This window comes from Macaca fascicularis, chromosome 11, assembly GCF_037993035.2.
Source record: "Macaca fascicularis isolate 582-1 chromosome 11, T2T-MFA8v1.1".
In the NCBI taxonomy this organism is placed as follows: domain Eukaryota; kingdom Metazoa; phylum Chordata; class Mammalia; order Primates; family Cercopithecidae; genus Macaca; species Macaca fascicularis.
In genome coordinates this window covers 113641068-113663932 of record NC_088385.1, presented here as the reverse complement: position 1 = coordinate 113663932, position 22865 = coordinate 113641068, and the positions used below count along the sequence as shown (strand labels likewise).

At 44.0% G+C, this 22865-nt stretch overlaps 1 protein-coding gene across 9 annotated transcripts in view; it reads right to left on the bottom strand.

The window, feature by feature from the left end:
- Window positions 1-1147: 1147 nt before the first annotated feature.
- The window catches only part of RFX4 (regulatory factor X4), a 179263-nt gene continuing 157545 nt past the window's right edge, over window positions 1148-22865 (bottom strand). For 5 of the 9 annotated variants that reach the window (XM_005572116.5, XM_045365846.3, XM_045365847.3 and 2 more), the window contains 3 exons: window positions 14889-15051; window positions 11693-11831; window positions 1148-2747 (listed from right to left, as the gene is read on the bottom strand). In XM_005572116.5, coding sequence (XP_005572173.1) covers window positions 2475-2747; window positions 11693-11831; window positions 14889-15051 — 575 coding nt within the window. In that variant the 3' untranslated portion in view covers window positions 1148-2474. The remainder of the gene's footprint in view (window positions 2748-11692; window positions 11832-14888; window positions 15052-22865) is intronic. The other 4 variants (XM_065524745.2, XM_074007679.1, XM_065524747.2 and 1 more) reach the window with 3 other exon arrangements.

Below are 22865 nucleotides of genomic sequence, written 5' to 3'. Positions count from 1 at the left end.
TAAAGATTTGTGCAGTTAATGAGCTTGTGGCTGTTATGTGTAAATGGGTGTCCTATGCCCTCGTTACCTGACTAAAGAATTTGGTGATTACTTTTTTGTGCTTAGTAAGTCAAAAGTCTGACTTCCTACACCCTTTCATTTATTTAAGGGAGCTCTGGCTTTGAATTGTAAGAGAGACTGGTCTGGTCACTCTTAGGTTTATTTTTGGCAGTGACTAAATCTGAAATTTCATTCTTCCTTTTCTTTACTTTCCTTATATGAAAGCCAATTAATGGATTGTGGACAAAAGATCAAACTAATTGACCATCAGAAAGTGAAATTCAACATCTGCTTTCTTTTTGTAGAACAACATAGCTAAATATAAGGGGATGTTCTGTATTTAATTTTAATCTTAAAACTCATGTTCAGGTATAAATATATTACGTAATAGCAAGTAAGAACTTGGCTTTAAATATAAATCTTTCAAAATGCAAATTGAATTGTCAAGTTCTCATGCCTTTTAGTTAATATACTCACTACTCCCATTTCTGGACATCTGTGGTTCTGAACTTCTCATAGATCCTAGACTCTTAATGTTTGAGAAAAACACCATCATTGTACTTTGATACCCCACTCCTCTCAACCCCAGAATAAAAATACTGTGCTGGAGAAGAATTTGTTAATACTTATTAAGTATTCAGTAATGTTACTATTCTGTTCCAGAAGTTTATTAGCATTTAAAGCACTGCACTTGAAATATCTTTACACCCAGTGATCATTAAAGCATAATGAACTAAGGGATCTCTTAATGGTGTTGGTATCGAAGAATAGTATTCCCTATAAGAGCTGAAAGGTTCCTGCCTTTGGGTGACACTAACCACTGTGCAAACTTACGACACATCTCTGTGTGTAGAAGAACTAGTCCCCTACAAACCTCTATCAGACTGTAGGTACTATTTTTACTTCATCATTATTCAAGGACAGGATGTGTGGTTTATACACATTTTAATTATTATATGACAAGATGATGGGGAACTGGATAAACACAGCCATATAAGACTACTTAGTTTTTCCCTGCCTACTTACACCCTAAGTATTCAGAATGTTATTTATACACACACACACACACACAGAGGTCATGTCAAATGAAAAGTCAGAAGAAAGCAGGTTATTTCAATATTTTTTATTTGAGTGTGAAACCATTCATATCTTGCACAACTGTACAGATAAAACTATTTCCATTTTAGCTGTAGACACAATTATCACACTGAGTGGTGTGATCAAAGATTTTATTTACAGAACAATTGCTAAAACATCCGATGTCGTATTTCCATTTATTTCTTACCCATAGGGTAATAGGTCCACCATAATTGCTTGGTGCATTTTATAATACAGAAAGAAAACCTATATTAATCTCTAACAAACCTCACAAATTACTACAAATCTGACAGAAAAATGCCTACAAAAAAATTCTCCAAAAGTACAATACATTTTTATTTCCACACATACACAGTATAGTATAGGCTCAAAGGCACAGCTTTGAATTTTTTTCTATCAAAGTGTCGGATATTATTATAGTTTTATGAAGGAACCATGAAAGTCATTTTCACACTTGGTGCTTGGTAAGTTAAAGTTTGTTCCATCCAGTTTCACAAAGTTAACACAGCAGAGCTGAGTGTGATACTCAATGCCATAAATCCACATTCTCATAGAACTTAAAAAAAAAAAACCTTCCTGCCTTTTGCTGACACTAGCCATTGTGCAAACTTAAGACAAATCCTTGTATGTAGAAGAACCAGTCTCCTACAAACCTCAATCAACTTAAGGCAATACAGAACAGACCTCTTCCTTCCCTCAAGACAGTGCTTACATTCCAAGACAATGCAGGTACTGTGACAGATGTGGGTTATGACAGAAAATCTAGAGTTTCCAGATAGCTCCCCATTTAGCCCTGGTGCTCCAGGAAGCAGTGATGATACCACCAGGAAGAAGGGATGTGCAGAACACGTCTGAGGGCTGTTCCCTGTACAGTACGATGACAGACAGATGGCAAGGTGAATGCTCTTGGCAAATTATGTGCCCATCCAAGAACACAAACCAGATTCTGTCTCCAGTATCCATCCTTCAAGACTAAAGAGATTTTGTCAACAGGAAAATCAGTAGCTTACTAGAAGTGGTTGCCAACACAAAGCAAAGTCATGGAACAGAGGGAAAAGGCACAGAATGGCCTGCCCGAGATAGTGCTCTATAGAAACAGTCAAGTCTGGCTTGGCTACAGAAACCCAATCCCGCTGACTTTTAGTAAGTCCTGTTTCTGAACTAAAGTTTATTCATCCCACATTGAATCCCATCCTCATGTTCATTAGGAAAATGGACACTTAGGAATAGCCCATGAGTTACAATGTATAGAGATAAAGTCTTCTGGGGGATGGGTGTTGGGTTTATTATTATTAATAATTATTATTAATATTAAATATGGATGCCTATGATAGCAGTCATTTAGCCCATCCTGTAGAGGCCTCTCCGTTGATGTAAGCAAAGCCAGGAAAGTGTTGCATGTGCTCATACTCAGAATTCCTGCGCGTTGTCAGGGGTGTATACATGTCACTAGAGTTTCCGTACCTCGTGGAATGCACAGACGGGCTTGTGTAGCACGTGTTGGCGGAGGGCACCTCTGGCCAGCGGGGAGTGACTGGGGTAGGATGCAGTCTGGGAGTACTGCTCATCAAACAAGGTTCCATCCGGGAAGTGGGGCTATTAAAAGGGTACTTGTTGAGGGGAAAGAAATTCCACAAAGTAAAAATTAGCTTGAAGTTGCATATACACAATATCAGTCATGTTTATAGTTTAAGTTAAATTTCTTAAGATGCTATTAATGAGAGCTGATGGAGAGGAATCACTGAACTTCTGCAAGATTGAATCTTGGTCTTAGGGAAGTCAACAGGAGAAATGCAAAAGATTTCATAGCCTGAGTTGGGCTGGTGTTTACTCATGCGGTTATACTGGCTTTCTGTTCCTAATCTGCAATATCTTGGGAAGTCAAACCCAAAATGAGAAACAGCCACACCAGGAATACAGAAAAGTGTGTGTTTGTCACACGCACAAATACACTAGTAACTGCATGTCCAGATAAATAAATATGGATGTACAGATGGATGGTAGTGAGTTTTATTGTTAGTTATGGAGATGTGATAGGTCCTAGTCCATCAACCCAAGAGCATAACACTGCCAAGTAAAATACAATGACGTTATTAAAAAATAACATTTTACAGTTGAATTCAATTATAAACTTCAGCCTAAAAGCAGGCTTTTGAAGAGGAAGCAAGTCAACAATTTCAAAGGTTATTATTAGTGCCTATCATTTAGAGAATGTCTTTCTTTTTGGCTCACATTTGCTGAACTCCTGGAAGATACATGAATAGGAATTGGACTTGGTGTGAATGTGGAGGAACGAGTCAAGAGAAACCAATTGAGAGCGGCGGGGAGGGGAGCTTTTGTGCAGGTCAGAGGAACAGGTGTTAGTAGCTACAAGAAGAGGGGAAGTAGTTCTAGAAAGGATTAGGAGTAAGAGAAGTGCTTCTGAAGTGCTTCTTCTTTTACATTCTTTTCTGTTACCAAGACAGCTATGCAAATAAGCCCGGGTTAGTAGGATCAGAGGGGAGGAAGGAGAGGAGCTATGGGCTCCCTTTGAGAGCTCCCAGTCTGCAGGCCAGTCAGCACAAAGATTTCTTTGCTGTGCTGAGGGATACCCCACCAAGGACAGGAGCCAATCAACAAGGATGGCCAGAGCAGCGAGGAGGAGAGTGTGTGAATGTATGAATTCTTCTGCTCCCCATCTGTCTTCCCTGACAGTTGGAGAGTGGAGCCCCAGGAGATTAGGTGGGAGGCTGCCTCCTATGAGGGAGACAGACAGGCTGAAGCCTAGACAGCAGGGAGAAGGGGCTATGACAACAATGGCTGCTCCCTGGAGTCTAGGTGGCTACAGGGAACTGCTCTTCCTCTGTGAGTGAGAGCCTAAGGGGAGCTGGGGCAGGTGCTTAGGCCTGAAGCATGCAAAGAGAACCAGCAATTCAGAGGTCAAGAAAGAGGGATCCTAATTCGAGTAGCGAGGGACTTTTCCCCCTACATAGGATGGCATGCCTTACATAGCAAGAGTACAGCCACTTCACAACCAAAAGAACAGTTAGAAAAGACGGAGAAGGGCGTAGGTGGTGTCTGGGAACTCAAGGGAGAAGGCACCAAGGGCTGTTGCCAAGGAGACCATGGACAGCACGCCAAGGCTTTCCTAATCCCAAATCAGATCAGAAACACTGGCACATACCCCTGTGCTCTGCATCATGGGAACCTGCAGGATGCTGTTTGTGTGGCAGCAGTGGTGGACTCTCAGGTCTGCACAGTGGGATTCTAGCACAGGAACTGCTCTAAATCCCAGTGAGACCATAGTAAGATTGGGCCCTGTCCCAAAAAACCAAGATCCCAGGTGTATTAAACAGATAACATTAGGAACTATTACTACAAAACGATCCTTTTTCAGAAAGGTTGCTTGCCCCACCTGATCTTCTCTCAAGTGAACTCCTGGGTGTCACCTCACCTCCTGGTGCTCTTCCTGGCACAGAGGCCTCCCTTCTGGTCCCATGGCATGCCAAGCTGGTTCCAACTCAGGGAATTCTGTCCTACCTGTTCCTTCTGCCTAGAACCTTCTCTACCACCCCTACCCCGGCTCCTGCCATACCTGCCATTTTGTCATTCTTTCTATCTCAGCTTAAATGTCACCTCCTCAGAGAGACTTTTCTGGAATCCTATCTCAAGAACCTAAATACCCCAGCCTGTGCCTCTTGGGCCGGGGCCTTACCATCCTGCCTGGCAGCTAGCTAGGTCTTTCTTTTGGCTTATATTCATATACTCCTGATGGGGCTTTGCTGTGTTCAACACCATGTGCCCAACATCTGGCATGGTGCCTAGCACCTAGCAGGTGCTAAATAATAGTTAGCAAATGAACATTGGGACATTACTACTAGAACGAATTTTAGGAATCCTGGGATCCAACCCCATGTTGTACAGATGAGAAAGCCAGGCCCCATGAGATCACGTGTCCTGCCCAAAGTCACACAGCAAGCTAGTGGAAGAGCTGGCATAGAAACCCAGTTGGGGAGCATGCTTTCCCCACATTGATATGACCGTCCCAAAGGAGGCTGACCTGCCACTGCCAAGTTACCCAGGAGCAGGAGAGCACTCCCTTTTTGGAGGCCAGCCCATTAGACTTTAATCTCTCTGCTGCTCTTCCTTCTCTAAGCTCCCTCTTCCCCGACAGAGCTCTGGGGCCTTAGAATTCTCACCTGGCCTCAGCTTGCTGGTTCCAACAGAGTCCACCTTGCCTTGGCTCGTGTAAGTAAAATGTCACAGAATGGACTTGGGCTCTTTCCCACAGAACCCGAGAGTGTGGCTTTTGTGCCTAGTCAAGGACCCTCGACACAGCTGTGCTCAGAAGTTGTGTCATACACTCAAAAGAGTAATTGCCTGGAAACGAGACTGGCTCAAAATATCTCTAATGTGACAATAAAATTCTGTTACCACAGAATCCAGCATGGAAAATTCTGTCCTGTTAGGTCAGCTAATTGCAAATGAGTCAGTGACTCGTTTTCCCTGTAGTGAAGAGACCATTGAAAGGCCAGTTAGCTGAAGTGCTCACTGCCTTGGCTTGGTCATTAACATGACCAATGAAGCTTCTATTTAGTCTGGTGGGAGTGGCAGAGGCTGGCCCATGGCACCCGCCTCACCTCTCACACTTTACATCCGGTTTCATGCAGGGTCCTTAAGCATGCTGGGCACAAACTCCGGGGTCCAGAGATCTCTGCTGGAATAAGGCACTTTTTGTTGAGGGCCCGTAACAGGAAGTTACCATTCTCTGGATTAAATCATATGCTGTTGCTACTGATTTTAAAAAGGACATAAGTCACCAGTTTACCACCCCTTGAGAGGAGGGTATGAGGGGTGCCTGTGTGCACGTGTGTGTGCCTGCACACACAGTCCAACGTTCATCAGATGCCTATGGCATAAGCCCATCTCAGCTACGATTGACTCTTGGTCTCTTTGGAACCATATTAGGAAGATCTATTTTGAGAAATGACTCTCCACACCAAGGGCTGACTTTCCTACACATGGAGAGGGAAGAAAGAGCCCTTTATTCCTGACCCCTTACCAAATGAGCTGCTACTTGAACAAGGGGTGAAAGGTGGTCCAGTCAGGAGCACAAACTGTTTTCCTATGAAAGGCAGCTCTCACTGCACCAAAGTACTGCCAGAGGGCTCACCCCTAGCCTCTTAGCCTCTTCTCTTAGCCTCTTCTGGAGAAGGATGTAGTTCCCAAAAATTCTTTGTCAGACAGTCCACATCTGCTGAGCTTTTTTTTTTTTTTTTTTTTTTTTTGAGACAGAGTCTTGCCCTGTCACCCAGCCTGGAGTGCAGTGGGGTGATCTCAGCTCACTGCACCTGTGCCTCCCAGGCTTAAGTGATCCTCCCACCTGAGCCTCCCAAGTAGCTGGGACTACAGGTGTGTGCTACCACTCTCAGATAATTTTTAAATTTTTTGTGGAGATGAGGTCTCACTACATTGCCCAGGCTGATCTCGAACTTCTGGGCTCAAACGGCCCCCCTACTGGAATTTCTGGGCTCCTAGCCTCCCAGAGTGCTGGGATTACAAGTGTGAGCCACCATCCCCCTGCTGCTGAGGTTTTAAAGTCAGGATTAATTAAGTTATTACATGTGAAACACTTAGAACTCCTGTGTAGTAAGTTTTCAAAATGTGTCAGCTGTTATTAATGTTATTTTTAGAATCATAGGGTCATGGTCCATTAATGGTAGGAAGAGCTTTAGTGACTAACCATCTGGTTCTACCTCTGGTTTTACAGGTGAAATAATTAAGGTCAAGAGAAGGGAAATGATCTACTGCAATCACACAGCAACTTAGTACCAGTCATTCATTCGTTTCATTGACAAGTATTTACTGAGCACTCACTGAGGGCCAAGCTCGGTGCTAGGCCATGGGAATATAATGGGGAGAGAAAAAGGACTTGGTGCTTGCTTTCACAGAGCTAGTACAGTGAGGGAGACAGATCTTAATTATAAAATTACCCTAAATATGATAACTGTGGTGTTACAAAGGATAATAAAATGTGTTAACTATGAGCCAGGCCCTGTTCTGACCTTTACTAACTCACTTGACCCTCACTACAACCCTATGAAATAGATACCATAATTATCCTCATTTTTCAGATGAGAAAATTGAGGCACAGGGCTAATTGGAGGCAAAGCTGGGATTTGAACCCAAGGAGCCTGGCTCTACAGTCAGAGATCTTACAACACTATCATTGATTGATTTTTTTTTTTTTTTTTCTTTTTGGCCCAAGACGCCAACCCGAAGTACAGTGCCCTAAGCAAACGTTGTAGCACCCAGTGGTCCTGGGTTGGTTTGGGCCAGACTGCTGGAGATTCTGTGAGAGGCAGTAATTAGCTGATAAGGCTTGGCCTCTGCCTTTCAGATGATAAATAAGGGACAGCTTTCCAGTCTAAGTGTGATCAAATGGCTTTTGAGCTCAAGGGCCCCAGTTCCACTATGGCTGCTTGACAGGGTAGAGGTTCTATGAACATGTATTGAATGAGGCTCAGAAAGATTTTGTAGCTATGTACTTGGTCTGGTTTATTTTCTCCTTTCGGTTGGACCTGGGAATGGGGAACCTGGAAAGAGGCAGCTTACTTTGATGTGAACAAGTGCAGCACAGTTGCAATGTTTTTCCAAAATAATTGAAACCTTACACTGTGAAACCTCATTCATCTGGACTAAGTCAGAAGTTATAAGAATCTAAGCAGGGCTGGGAGGCTTACCTTTGTATTACCCAGGAAGAAAGTATGTATTATACAAATAAGTAGTGTAAATAAAGGCATACACATATTCTATTTTGAAAACAAATGACTTAAAATTATTTTGAGCATAGAAATGCTGGGACCCCTATAATTACTGTGCTTCACAGATGTATCAGCCCTCTAAGGAAACCTAGCTGGCATTGATTTGCAGTAGTTTCAGTTACTTTTGTGCTGATGACCAATTGCATTTCTCCAACCATATTGCATACTTGCAATTTTTCTTCCAATTCAGACTGTCCTTTTCCCTGGTGAGTCTGACGTAGTGAATTGTGATATTCAGTTACTCAGAATTGGAACAGCTTGACCCCTGCTCTGAAAAGCTAAAACTAATTAGCCCTGCAGTGGATTTTCTCTATGCTCAACCTTAAACCAAAAAACCAATAAAGGAAAGAAATAAGGTTATCTTGGGGTGTGTGCTTCTCTTTGGCAACTTGAAACTTACTGAGAATAGCAGCAGTAACCTCTTGAATTTACCTTCCACTCTCCAAAACAGTAGTATTCAGTACCACTGGTTTAGCATTGGGATTGAGAGCTAGAGGATTTGCATTTGAGTCTGCTTTGTCCCTTACTGGATGCATGGCCTGGGGCGCATTACCTTCTGAGGCAGTCTACTTATCTTTAAAAACAGTGAAAAGGCTAGGTGCAGTGGTTCACACCTGTAGCCCTAGCACTTTGGGAGGCTGAGGCAGGAGGATCACTTGAGCCCAGGAGTTTGAGACATGCCTGGTCAACATGGCAAGACTTTGTCTCTACAAAAACACAAAAATCAGCTGGGCTTGGTGGCATGCGCCTATAGTCCCAGGTACTAGGGAGACTGAGGTGGGAGGATCACTTGAGCCCCGAAGGTGGAGGTTGCAGTGAGCCAAGATTGCACAGCTGCACTCCAGCCTGGGTGACAGAGTGAGATCCTATCTCCAAAAATGCCTTCTTCCCAAGGTTGTTATGGCAATTAAGTGAGTCTGTATATTTAAATATGCCTAGAACAGTGCTCTGAATAAATGTTAATGAAAACAAAACAAAGGATACTTTGTCTTTAGACAGTACCTTCCCCCAGAGAGGTACCCCGTTTTGAACACTGACCTCACTCATCAACCTAGGTAGAGACCGATGTAATAAATTTCTCTCCACCCTATTTTACATGTGGAGACTAAGGCATAAACCACGAAATGTGGAGTGTGTGTGTTGAGGGGAGTGTCAGAGGCACTCGTCTAAGAGTCACAGGGCATGGTGGCGAAGAGCCTGGCCTAGGACCCTTTGGACTCTCACACCTTGTCTGGATTAAAAGGGCCCTTCCATGGGCTTTCGCGTGTCCTTGGGCCATTCTATTAAGACCAGCTATTAAATGACAGTGTTCCAGTTGGGGACTGTTGTGGCTTCCAGAGCAGGACCTCATGGGCCTTGAGGAGACCTTGGCTTCTTTTTATGGCAATGGCTTTAAAAATATCACCCCAGAAAACCAGCTTCTGCCATTTCATGAGGGGGAATGAGGAAGTGAAGAAGGAGGGAAGACAATGTCCAGAGTTGTGGCTTGATGATGCTGTCTCCCACTGGAGCATAAGCTCTACCAAAGCAGGCATGCTCTGTCTCCTTCTCACTGTGCTCCCAGTGGCTAGTGCAGTGCTTGCACATAGTAGTTACCCAGGAGCCATTTGAGAAATGAATGAATGAATGAGATGCTTGGAGTATGTGGAGTGATTTAGGCTGTTGCAGCCGTTCTCAGTCATGCAGTGGATCACAGTGAGGAGCACAGAGTGCTCCCAAGAGAGGGAGCTCCTAAGGAGCTGGCATCTCTGTGTGATGCAGTTGGAAACCTATAATGAATGCCCCAGGTGATGATTTAGTGGAATCAACTTCTTGGCTTGTCTGGGGATTAAACCAGGGCTCCCCTTGGTACTGCAGATGGAAATCAAAACAAACACCTGTTTGCCCAGAGTACCATGTGTTGTGGATACGTTCTCCTTGGTGCCCTCCTTCAGAGACGAGTCTGTGTGCTAACAGCTGATGTAATTACAGCCTCCACGCTAGCGTCAGTCCTGCCATCTCATTCCTAAACTTCTACAAGTGCTTTGGAGCAGAGCCCCCTGCCTCCACCAGCCCCCTTCTTGGTTCATTCTGTGGGGACCCTGAGAGCTCTCTTTGTTAATCATAGCTCTGATCTTACCACTCCCTAGCTTCCTGTGCCTGCAGAATAGAGTGAGCATGCTCAGCACACCGTACTATTGTTCATGCTGACGCCACCTCCCATGTACTCATCTGCTCAGTGTACACTTAGTGAATGCCTGCATCTGAGAGGCGGCAGGGGGTGGTGCCTGAGAGCCTGGACAGGAGTCATAGCTCCTGGGTTCAACTCCTCAGGCAGGTTACTGTGAGTCTCACTTCCTTTTCTGCAGGGGTTATCCAAGGGATGTGGAGAGTGCTCAGCGCAGAGCCTGGCATATAGCACGTGTTCAGGAGAAGGTAGCTCCTCTTTTTATAGGTGCCAAGTGCTGTGACTTGAGGATGCTGGACTTAATCTTTGCCTTCAGGGAGCTTAGGGTCTCTGTGCGTGTCAAACAGGAAAGTTGGTGATGATAACAGGGTGTGAGAAATGCTACTGAGAGAGGAAACCCAGGGAGTGGCACCTAATAAGGTCCTGGAGGAAGCAAGGGGGTACTTTCAGGAATGCCACAAAGACAGCAAGATGCTTGTCATGAATGCCCAGCAGAAGAAACTGGGGAAGAGACACCCAGCCCGAGGAAACAATATCTACAAAGACACGGAGGAACTCGGCACATCCGAGACAACCACATGAGGGCTGGCATGGCTGGGGGGAGGGAGGGAGTTGGTGAGTAGGCCAAAAAGGTAACGAGTCTTAAGAGACATACTAAGGAATTGAACTTGACCTGGAAAGCGATGACGTGCCAAAGACAGCTAAAGTATCATGGTCAGTTGGGTTTTTTCCAAAAGACTCCTCTAGCTGCAGTGTCGGGGATGAACCAGAGATGGGGCACTTTTTAGAGGCATAGAGATCATCAGGAAGGCTTCTGTCTTCATCTAGGTTGGATATGATAAAGGCCTGAGCTGAGACGAGCACAGAGGGCATACAGAGATACTTAGGACGCAGAGTGGAACTGGCAACCAGTCGGATCAGAGCCAATGCACAGGAAAGTGTTAGACAGATAGAGTGTCCAGCGGCGGTTTTCCAAATGCAGCCAGGTGCCATGGCCTGTCCATTCCCCACAGACCACGGAGGGCTGGTTTGGCTTATTAGACAGTGCGGAGCCCAAGGAGATATAGGGCCTGAGAGTGATTTGAAAAGGGATCCATTTCAGGAGGATTCTTCCGCTTAAGATTACGTGTGTGGGCTGGATGAAAAAAGCAGACACGGGACACCACGAGACCAGTTAGAATGATGTTGAGAGACCAGTCCTGACAAGACTCCATGAGGGTCTGCACCAGGAGAGTGGTGATGGGAAAGGAGACCCAAGGCCCAGGGTGAGGGTAGCTGCCCGAAAAAGGGCAGCAGACATGCGGCCGATTAGATCTTGGCATGAAGAAGTCAAAGAGAGGATAGAATGAAAAACAAACTGTTTAGCAACCAGGCATGTGAGAGCAAATGGAGCATGAACGCTGGCCGAGCACCCACTGTGGGGCAGCCATTGGAGGCCAGAAATGACGCTGATGAAAAGACTGTCCTCTCCTTGGGGACATACATGCTGCACACACAGCATGCATAACAGTTTACGAACTGTGTTAACCAGATTTGGCACCAAGTATACCAAGGTCTGGGCAAGAAACCAGGACCACTGACTCACCTGTGCAGAGCTCCTGTGGTAAGGGGCATAGTGGAGTGGCCCGGAGATGGCTGTGTCATGAGGGAGGGCCGGATACTGGCTCTGCATGGGGTGAGGATGCTGGTTGCCATAGCTCCCATAGTTATAGCTTCCCGTGTATCTAAAATGCATCAAGCACATTGAATAGTGTGAGTAATAGCAAGAACAGATCAGTTTGACAACTTTCTAAAAACCTCATCTATGTTTTTCCTTTTTCTTTTTTTCTCTCTTTTCTTCCCCCTTCACCCCCCAACCCCATTTTTCATTCTTTCATCTTTTTTTTTGTTTTTTTTTTTGAATCAGAGTCTCATTCTGTTGCCCAGGCTGGAATGCAGTGGCATGATCTTGGCTTACTGCAACCTCCGCCTCCTGGGTTCAAATGATTCTCCTCCCTCAGCCTCCTGAGTAGCTGGGATTACAGGTGTGCGCCACCATGCCCGGCTAATTTTTGTATTTTTAGTAGAGATGGGGTTTCACCATGTTGACCAGCCTGGTCTCAAATTCCTGACATCAGGTGATCCACCCACCTTGGCCTCCCAAAGTGCTGGGATTACAGGCATGAGCTATCGCGTCTGGCCTCTTCCTTTTGATTCTTACCATTTCCACTTTTGTGGCCTTGTTATGGTTAACTTAAAACCCCAGGCTGATTTTCCTACTCCCTCAACACCTAGAACATACCTCCCTTCCCCCAGCCAGCGTTCAGAGATGAAATCTAGCCCTGAGCCAAACATCATTAGTGATGGAAACCTCTACTCCTGCTGTGTTTAAAAGCCCTGTTGTATCCTGGAATCAAATAGGGATAACAAAAAAGAAACCACTGTGAGATTTATGTTTTTATATCACTCAGGCCTCTGCTTCCACATCATGGGGAAGGATATAGTGGGGTTCTGTAAGCTGTCTCCTGGGGGGATAACACCATGGCATGGTCAAACAGGCATCAAAGACCCCGGTTCTAAGCCAGACTCCACCACTTTCTAGCTGTGACTTTCACGACCCTGTTTCTCACATCCATAAAAATACTGTGCACGGTCATTCTGAGGATCATATGTGTGAACACACTCTATAAACCAGAAAGTCCTGTGTAGACATAGCCTATTATTATCACTGTTCTTCTTAGTAACATCTTTATAGCAAAGATGCTGACCTATGACCATGTGAGTATTTTTTCTGCTATTTCTGCTGAATCAAAAATCTCTCTGAAATAGGGTTTTCAGAGTCTATTCTAAATGTGTGGAAATACTCTCAAAGGCCTCCTGAGAAAATAATGGCTGCCCGATTGACTGCTTGGGAGCACTTGAACCTATGGAAAAGTACACCAACATCCAGGCCTGTGCACACTGTCAGGTCACTGCTGTGCTGCACTATGCTGGGCCAACTGTGGAAGGGACCTGAGAGGTCCTCCCCCTCCTCCTCTCATGTACCCCACAACTGGTCTGTTGGAACCTGGCCTGGGAGTGGTCAGGCCCACTGCACCACATGGTAGGATCTCTCTCTCTTTCTTTCTTTTTTTTTTTTTTTTTTTTTTTTTTTTGAGATGGAGTATTGCTCTATTCTCCAGGCTGGAATGCAGTGGTGCGATCTCAGCTTACTGCAACCTCCGCCTCCTGAGTTCAAGCAATTATCCTGCCTCAGTCTCCTGAATAGCTGGGGCTACAGGCGCCTGCCACCACGCCCATCTAATTTTTCTTTTTTTGTTTTTTTGAGATGGAGTCTCCCTCTGTCGCCAGGCTGGAGTGCAGTGGTGCAATTTCGGCTCACTGCAATCTCTGCCTCCTGGGTTCAAGCGATTCTCCTGCCTCAGCCTCCTGAGTAGCTGGGACTATAGGCACGTGCCACTACATCCAGCTAATTTTTGTATTTTCAGTAGAGATGGGGTTTCACCATGTTGGCCAGGATGATTTCGATCTCCTGACCTCGTGATCCACCCGCCTCGGCCTCCCAAAGTGCTGGGATTACAGGCACGAGCCACCGCGCCTGGCCCATTTTTGTATTTTTAGTAGGGAGACAGGGTTTCATCATGTTGGCCAGTCTGGTCTCAAACTCTTGACCACAAATGATCCACCCACCTTGGCCTCCCAAAGTGCTGGGATTACAGGTATGAGCCACTGTGCCCAGTCAGGATCTCTTTTTAATATCCTAAGTGCTTTTCAGATCACTGCTCATTAGACATTGAAAGGTTAGTGTCTTTTGATAAAGACAATGCATAATGGCAAAGAACTACGAGGATTCAAGTAACACTTTTGTATGGATTTGTAGTTCATTCATCACAGCAACATCACTCCACACATTTGAAAAATATATACGTATGGGCAAAACAAATGATGCATCTTTCCAGGGCATAAAGCACCGCTAGAACCTATGGGGAATCCCCTGAACCTCATGAATAACTGCAGCCCTAAAGGGACCTCCAGCCCTCAGGTGAGGAAGCCCTTCTCTAAGTGGAATCATAAAAGACTTGAACCTAAGATGGCGCTCTGTAAGTCTGCAATTTGTACAAAGAGCCAGCCAGGAGAACTGCTGAAAGGGGTTTTCAGCTGAGGCGTTAAAGGAGTGAAGAGGGAGGAACACAGGCTTTGGAGTCAGATATGTGCTCAGTTAGGTCCTACCATGTGCCAGCTGTGTGACCTTGGGGAACTGAAGAGAACCAAGTTTCAATTTCCTCATCTAAAATGGGGTCACTAACACCTTCTTACCTACCTACCTACCCTGGTTGTTGTGGGGATTACACAATACAGTGCTCACGATATTGTGGGAACTCAGCAAAGGGTAGCACCCTTCCTGTTCTTTAAGAAAATAGCTGTTAAGGAAACCCCTCTTTAGATCTTTTTTTTTTTTTTTTTTTTTTTTTTTGAGACGGAGTCTCGCTCTGTCACCCAGGCTGGAGTTCAGTGGTGTAATCTCGGCTCACTGCAACCTCTGCCTCTCAGGTTCAAGCAATTCTCCCACCTCAGCCTCCCAAGTAGCAGGGATTATAGGTGTACGCCACCATGTCTGGCTAATTTTTGTAGTTTTAGTAGAGACAGGGTTTCACCACGTTGGCCAGGCTGGTCTCGAACTCCTGACTTAAAGGCCCACCTCGGCCTCCCAAAGTGCTGGGATTATAGGGTGTGAGCTGCTGCACCCATCCTCTTTAGATCAAATTTTAAAAGTCCAGCAGCATCCCTGGAAAGTTACCTACCCATGTTCCTCTCTGTGGGGATAAACTGGTATCCTGTGTGTGACGGAGGAAGAAGGCACATGAGTGTTCCTCATACAGGGCAGCTGTTGGGAGTTCTCAGCTGGGGACCCAGCAGCCGTCGTCACTGTGTATGTGAGAGACCACGTGTATGACTGCATTGCTCCTGCAGAGACAAATTAAGACGTCTCGATCATTAACAGTTCTCACATCCCTTGTTCTTCCTTACTTTAGTGGCTTCCCTTTGTTCTTAAGTTGAAGGCCAAAATCTTTACAAGACATGTATCTCTGACTCTGCTGAGCTCACCAGAGGCATCCCCCATCCCCTGTCTTTGTTTTATCTGGTCCAGCCACATTATCTTTCATCGTCTCCAGAGCACCACAGTTCCCAGCACCTCGGGGCCTTTGCACATGTTTCTGCTGCCTTATTACCCACTCATTCTTCCTCTCACAGTCCAAAAAGCTGTCGTCTTCCTAATCCCAGACTAGGCCAGATCCCTCACTGTACTGTAGGCCTAAGTGGTACCTACTGCAATTTGTAATCCTACACCCATTAGTGAATGTGATTTGATTAATGGTCCCCTCACCAGACAGAAAGCACCAAGAGGGTAGGGGCCTGGCCAGGATTTTGGCCACCAGTGGATTCCCAGTGCTTAGTACAAAGCCTGGCCGCCAAAGGACTCAATAAAAATTTTAGAAGGGAGAAAAGGGAAGGGAAAGATAAGAAGAAAGGAAGGGAGGGCCAGAAGGAAAAGGAAAGCCTGGGGAAATACAGCCTAGATAGGCACTGCCAATTAACTTTTCAGTGCTTAACTCAACAGGTATTAAGGATCCAACAAATTGCTTTAAGCAAACATAAGTAGATTATTGGGATCTGCCAGCTCAGGTCTTTTTGAAGATTATTAGACAGTGGCCTGGACAGTGACCTATTCTATACAAATTATGAATTCCCTTTGTCTATTTTTTAATTTAATTGGATACCTTGAAAGTGCTAAAGACTGGGGGATAAAAACTTGACAAAATTAAATGCTTAATATTTTATGAGATGGTTAGTTTTTTGTTTTTTGGTTTTTTTGAAACAAGGTCTTACTCTGTCACCCATGCTGGAGTGCAATGACATCATCATGGCCCTCACTGCAGCCTTGACCTCCTGGGCTCAAGAGATCCGTCCACCTCAGCCTCCCAAGTAGTTGGAACTACAGGTATGTACCATCATGCCCAGCTAATTTTTAAATTTTTTTTTTTTTTTTTTTTTTTTTTTTGAGACGGAGTCTTGCTCTGTCTCCTAGGCTGGAGTGCAGTGGCACAATCTCAGCGCAGTGCAACCTCTGCCTCCTGGGTTCAAGCGATTCTCCTGCCTCAGCCTCCTGAGTAGCTGGGATTACAGGCGCACACCACCACACCTGGCTAATTTTTGTATTTGTAGTAGAGACAGGGTTTTGCCATGTTGGTCAGGCTGGTCTCGAACTCCTGACCTCATGATCCGCCCGCCTCAGCCTCCCAAAGTGCTGGGATTATAGGCATGAGCCACCGTGCCCGGCCTTGAAATTTTTTATAGACACAGGGTCTCACTATGTTGCCCAGGCTGGTCTTAACTCCGGGTCTCAAGTGATCCTCCCACCTCAGCCTCCCAAAGTGCTAGGATTAGAGGCATGAGCCACCACTCCTAGCCTAGAATTTTTTTTAAATGATAATTTAATAAATCATTAACAGCAATATTAAACTCATCAGACAACTTAATTTCTGATAAATTTTAAAATATGTTAATATGGTGGAAATAATCAAGCTTGTTTCAGAAGGCAGAGGGAATGGGATCCAACATCCCCCTTTAGGTACATGGAAAACTGAAGAATTTAAGGGAGGACATTTTTAAGGTGAAGTAAAAGAGAAAATTTGATCTCCCGTTCTGTATTTTCTTCAGTAGACCATTTCTATCTAAAAATTCCTCTGGGAAGATAAAGGAAAGGTTTTCATTTTAAAAATTAGTCCATTCCATCCCAGGGACTTTGCAAATAGCATATGAGAGGAGCTGCATTGACATGGAGTAGTGGGAGGAAGCAGTCGGTGGATCAGCACAGTGCCAGTTATGTGACAGAGACTAGGTAAGGAATACCCTTGAAGAAATGTGGAAATGGTATCCTATTTTAAATACCTTGGCTTATTGTTAAAAGAACCCTTTGGTGAGCCCTTTCATAAATTGAAGAATCTTTTGGAATGCAAATAATGTCCTTTGTTGTAATGAGGCAAAGATTTATTCCAAGAGTATGAAAGAAGACACCATTATTGAGCATCTCTTACAGACCATGCAGTGTGCTGAGTGCTTGTCACACACCCTTAAAAGAACATTATCCCCCATTTTATAGGTAAGGAAACTGAAGGTTAAATCCAAAAGAATTTAAGGGAGTGTATAGCAATATAAAAGATTCGAGACAATAAAATGGAAGTGGGAATGAAAGAAGAAAGAAAAGCAGAATTGGAGGCAAAAAGTGCAGTCGGAATGAGGTGAAACATGCCGCCCAAATTCTTCCTATATGTGAATTTTAAACTTAGATACGAGTTTTCCAGGAGCCAGTGCTCCTGGAAACCTGAATAGTTAGGAGCACTAAGATTGACGATTGCTCGGGAGTATACTGTCCTCCATATTCAGAGCAAACAGAAATATCTTTAACTATGAACTGTTCAACAATGTCCTCAACACCCTTACAATGGACTTCATCTTAATTCTAAGGATGGTTCCTTTTGTCAACACTAACTGCAGGCTAATGGCATCACACAAAAGTCCAGTTCAAGGAAACTTAGAATGTTAAATAACTTGCCCAAGGTCCTGGAGTGGGTGGGTGGTTCAGTCGGGCTCCGAACCCAGACACTTTCTGCCACACACTTTCTACTCTCTACTGTCATGTCTCTTTGCTCTGGGTTCTGGTTCTGCCAGGTGCTAGCTGTAAGATATTGGGCAAGCCTGTTAAACTTTATGAGCTTCTGTTTCATCATCTTTAAAACAGGAGTAATCATATCTATCTTGCAGGACTGTTGTGAGAGTTAACTGAGATAATATATGTCAGAGATCTTGGCATGTTGTAGGCTTTTAATGGTATTCAAGCACTCTTCATTACGAATTCAGGTATTCTTACATGAAAACTTCTTAAAATAGATATTTCTGTATATCTCATTTCAGACCCCAAGGAAGAAAGGCAAGTTTCTTGGGTGAGATTCTATTACCAGTGATGAAACATTTGAATAGCAACGGTAATTTGGCCAATTACAGCAAATTTCCTAACATGTTTTTCTATAAAATTACTAGTGTCCTTACTCACCAGCACAGCTGAAAGTACCCCTTCCTGCTTTGCACATCTACTCCATATTCTTCCCCCAAAAGATAATGACTTTAGCAGGCTTGATTTGTAAGGCTTGATAATGATTTGTCAGGCTTGATTTATAAGTACAAGAAAATGGGAAGGGAAGATCCCCAAAATGATCACGATTTAGATGACTGGATTATGCATAATTGCCCTCCTCTATGTTTTGAACTTCATGTGAAATTATATTACTGTTATAGTTTTTAAAAAGTCATGTTTATTAAAATGGATTATCATTAGTGGTGGGATTGAGGAGAGTTTTAAAATGTTCTCCCTTATTTTACTTATCTGTATTTTTCTGTAATGAATGTGTATTGCCTCTGTAAAAAGAAAAATATGAATACATTAAACAAAGTTTAGAATTGGAAATGGAATCGGAGAGGGTGGGCAGTTTGGGAGAACAATGAACCAGCCCCAACAAGCGAGTAATTAACCCTTAAAGCCTCTGGGACCTCAGGGGAGCACAGCGAGGTCAGTGGATATTTAAATGGGACAGCCAAGGAAACCAAAGAATTTTTTTTTCCAAGCAGTGGGAAGAAGTCATGATAATAGCCATCACCTGAGAGAATGCAACAGAAGTTACTTTTGTGTGAGCCCCTGGAGCACAGCAACTGTTCCTTATTCATCTCTGTATCCCCAACAGAGGGTGTGCCAAATAGTAGGTGTTCAGTAAATTTTCATTCCATTGAATTTGTTGTTGAAGGAGTAAATGCTGCTAGAAATAGACGTTATCAAACAAAAAGCTAGTGGAACTCTTGGAAAAATGGGCTCCTGTGGTCTGGGGAACAAAACCCCTAAATGGCCATGTGCCAGCAATCTAACACATCCACTCAGGCAGGCTTAAGCAGATTAACACCTACTGGCTTGGGTGAGAAACCCTTTTTGCCTGGGGAGCAGAAAAGAACACCCCTTGAATTCCCTTTCCTACCAGTGAGACCTCCAGTGAGAATTGCTGCTGCTTCTTTTTTAAGGAAGCTAATAAAAGAAAATCTGTGCAGCTTACAGTTTGTGCTTAGTTTTTAAGACAAGTCTAATGCTTTTTATTTGTCGGTAAAACAATAGCAAATCTTCCCTATTTGTTCAATTCCTATATTTTTCTCTTATTCTCCCCTCCCCTCCTCACATTTCTATTTATTTAAAGGTCTGAGGATAGCGGTGGAAGCCCCTGATATTTGAGAATCCTGTAAAGATCCCAAGAGAAGCAGTTGTTGGTCACCTTACAGTATTGAAACTGCCACAGGGGAACATTTTCTTCCCCTCCCATCCCCAACAAAACACTCTTCTTCCCCAAGGTTGCTTTGTTTTGGAACAGGTTTTAAGCACAGGACAGGAAGGGTGCTCGGAATATAATAGACAGTCAGTAATGATTTGTCAAATAAATGAATTAATGATCATCTAACATAAACCAGATCTCATGCTCATTTCCTTTTATACATTGACCCAGTCTTCACAACAACCTTTTGATGTAGGTAGTATTACCTCCTTTTTCAGGTGAGAAAATTGAGGCCCAAGAGGTTAAATGACTTGCTCAGGTAAGTGGCAGAGTTGGGATTTGAATGTGGGTCTGCCCAACCCCAAACCCTTTCCATAGCAGTGTTTCTTACACTTGAATGTATATTTGAATCATTGGAGATCTTGTTAAAAATGCAGATTCTGATTCAGTAGGTTGGGAGTGAGGCCTTTATATCAGACTTCTAAATGATGAATGTGGTTGGTCGGTGAACCACACTTTGAGTAACAAGGCTCTATAACATACTGCCTCGTGTCACACATCCTGTATGTTAAGAGCCATTAAAAATCCAAGTTGGCCAGGCACAGTGTCTCATGCCTATAATCCCAGCACTTTGGGAGCCTGAGGTGAGCTGATTTCTTGAGCCCAGGAGTTTGAGATCAGCCTGGGCAACATGGTAAAACCCTGTTTCTACAGAAAATACAAAAGCTGGATGTGGTGGTGTGCGCTTGTAGTTTCAGCTATTTGGGAAGCTGAGGTGGTAGGATCCCTTAAGCTTGGGAGGTAGAGGCTGCAGTGAGCTGTGCTCACACCACTACACTCCAGGCTGGGCAACAGAGTGAGACCCTGTTTCAAAAGCAACAACAACAACAAGAAACCCAGAAGCTTTGAGATTCTGCTACAGACTTGTGAAAATTTAGAGTGCTTCCCAAGCTACCTGGCAGTACCCTTTTTTTCAGATCTTGGACTGAATCCTTTAACCCAGGGGTCACCAACCCCAGGGCCAGTACCGGTCCATGGCCTGTTAGGAGCTGGGCCGCACAAGAGGTGAGTGGTAGGCAAGCAAGCGTTACTGCCTGAGCTCTGCCTCCTATCAGATCAGAAGCAGCATTCGATTGTCATAGGAGTGTGGACCCTCTGAACTGCACATGCAAGGGATCTAGGTTGCACGCTCCTTATGAGAGTCTAATGCCTGGTGATCTGAGGTGGAACAGTTTCATCCTGAAACCATCGCCCCCACCACTTCCCTAGTCCATAGAAAAATTGTCTTCCACAAAACCGGTCCCTGGTGCCAAAAAGGTTGGGGACCACAGTTTTAACCTTTTCCTTAGGAGGATTCTGTGAACCATCACAGATGTTGCTCAAGTTTTAAGCTAACCTATGCCTTTTGTTTGTAAGCTCATTTAAGTGTGTCAAGATTCTAGAGCTGCTCTGCCCTATCCTATAGCCACTCGTGGCTATTGAAATTTAAATGAATTAAAACTAAATACGATTAAAAATTCAGTTTCTTAGTTCCACTAGCCACATTTGAAGTGCTTAGTAGCCACAGGTGGCTAATGGCTACTGTTTTGGATAGCTAAGATAGAAATAATTTCCATCTCATCACAGAAATTTCTATTTGGACAATGTTGCTTAACAGTATTTGCTATTAAACAAGCATTTCCTGTAATCTTCATGACTGAGACAGGGAAAGAAGACTATGTATTGATATTTACCTATATCTCTAGGTATGCCATTGGCTATCTTTTTTTTTTTTTTGAGACAGAGTCTCACTCTGTCACATAGGCTAGAGTGCCAGGGGCGCGATCTTGGCTCACTGCAACCTCCGTCATTGGTTATCATCTATCCTTAAGACAGCTGTGTTTAAAGAGACCACCTATTGAAGCTGGAAACCTCACCTGTTTGAGTTACACTTTACCAATAGTTCCGTGGTCAAAATCTGATTGACAGAACTGACCAGGGGCAGCAAATGAATCAGTTCCTTCTTATGTTGCTGCATAATCTAGCCTCTGCCTAGCTCTGCAACTTCCTCTCCTGCCACTGTCTTCCTTACTTATTATATATACATTTGTCAGTTCCCACTACGCCAAGCTCTTTGCTGCCTGAGGCCTGCGCACGTGCTTTTCCCCATCGCATAGAAAGTTCTTTTTCCCTCCCCAACCTCTATGTAGCTGGCTCCTTGTAAAACTTCAGGTCTCAGATAAATGTCACCTCATCAGAGAGGCATTCTCTGACCACCAACTAAGATGGGTCCCCACTTTATACTTTTTAATAGCACACTAATATTTTTACACATAACACTTTGACCATTTGAAATTGCACCTTTACCTGGCAGTTTACTTCTGTATTGACTCTTACCCACTAGAATGTAAGTACCATGCAGGCAGTGACTATGACTCCTTTTTTTCACTTCTGTACTCCTAGGACTTGGTACAAATTAGACACGAAATATATATTTGTTGAATGAATGAACAATGAATGAATGAGGGAGCCCAAAGTCCCAGCAGCAAGCTAAGATTTGATTTTGTGATCCAAAAAAAAAAAAGAGTCGATTAATCTATTTTCAATCCCAGCTTTTTTTTTTTCGTGATTCCATTACTTTAAAGAAAAAGCAGCAGCAGGGACGAAAGAAGGAGGAATTCACTAGCAGTGACAACTCTGAGGTCCTGTAATGAGTCATCGCAGACTCTGTGACGGAGCTGAAGTGTCCATCTTATCCCACTCGGTTTAGCTGCCCTCAGAATAACTGGGCTTTTGTTATTTGGAAAGACTAAGGATCAGTTATCTTTGTTACATCCTCGACTGATATAGAGAAAATGCAGCTGGGCAGGCCAGATGTTCTACAGTTAGGGCCATTTATGAGGAATTCGCTTTTATTTCATTAAGTATCCTAGTATCTCAGTGATTTAATTTGCTGGTTTTGTGTTGCAGGGAACCCATGGTGGGAAGTTGAAAACATGAGTTTAATAGTTAACTTTTATTGTCATTGCTGAAGGAGGGAATACTTAAAATGACATCATAAATGAGGTTTTAGAACCCTTTGGTGGCCTGATGGGACAGGGTAGGAGCTTAACGTTTTTCTTTAGATGACATGAAAGAATTGCAGCCCAATGTCATGTTAAATAGACTGATCAGTTTGGCACTGTCTGCCATGCTTCCGAGGAGGAAAGGAGCCAGTTTTCCTTAAAGAAAGTTAAGGTTTCTAAACTTTGCCAGGTCATGAGGGAGGGTAGCAAGCCTACAAATTTGGGGGAGAAAGTGAACAGACAGGCTAGATTTTACCTTGCGGAAATCTGTTGGAATGGAATCCTTTAACCAGCCTCTTATCATGACATTGCCGTAAACCCAACCAAAATTGGCCATATAACAGGTTTAATTTTAGGTAGCCGAAAT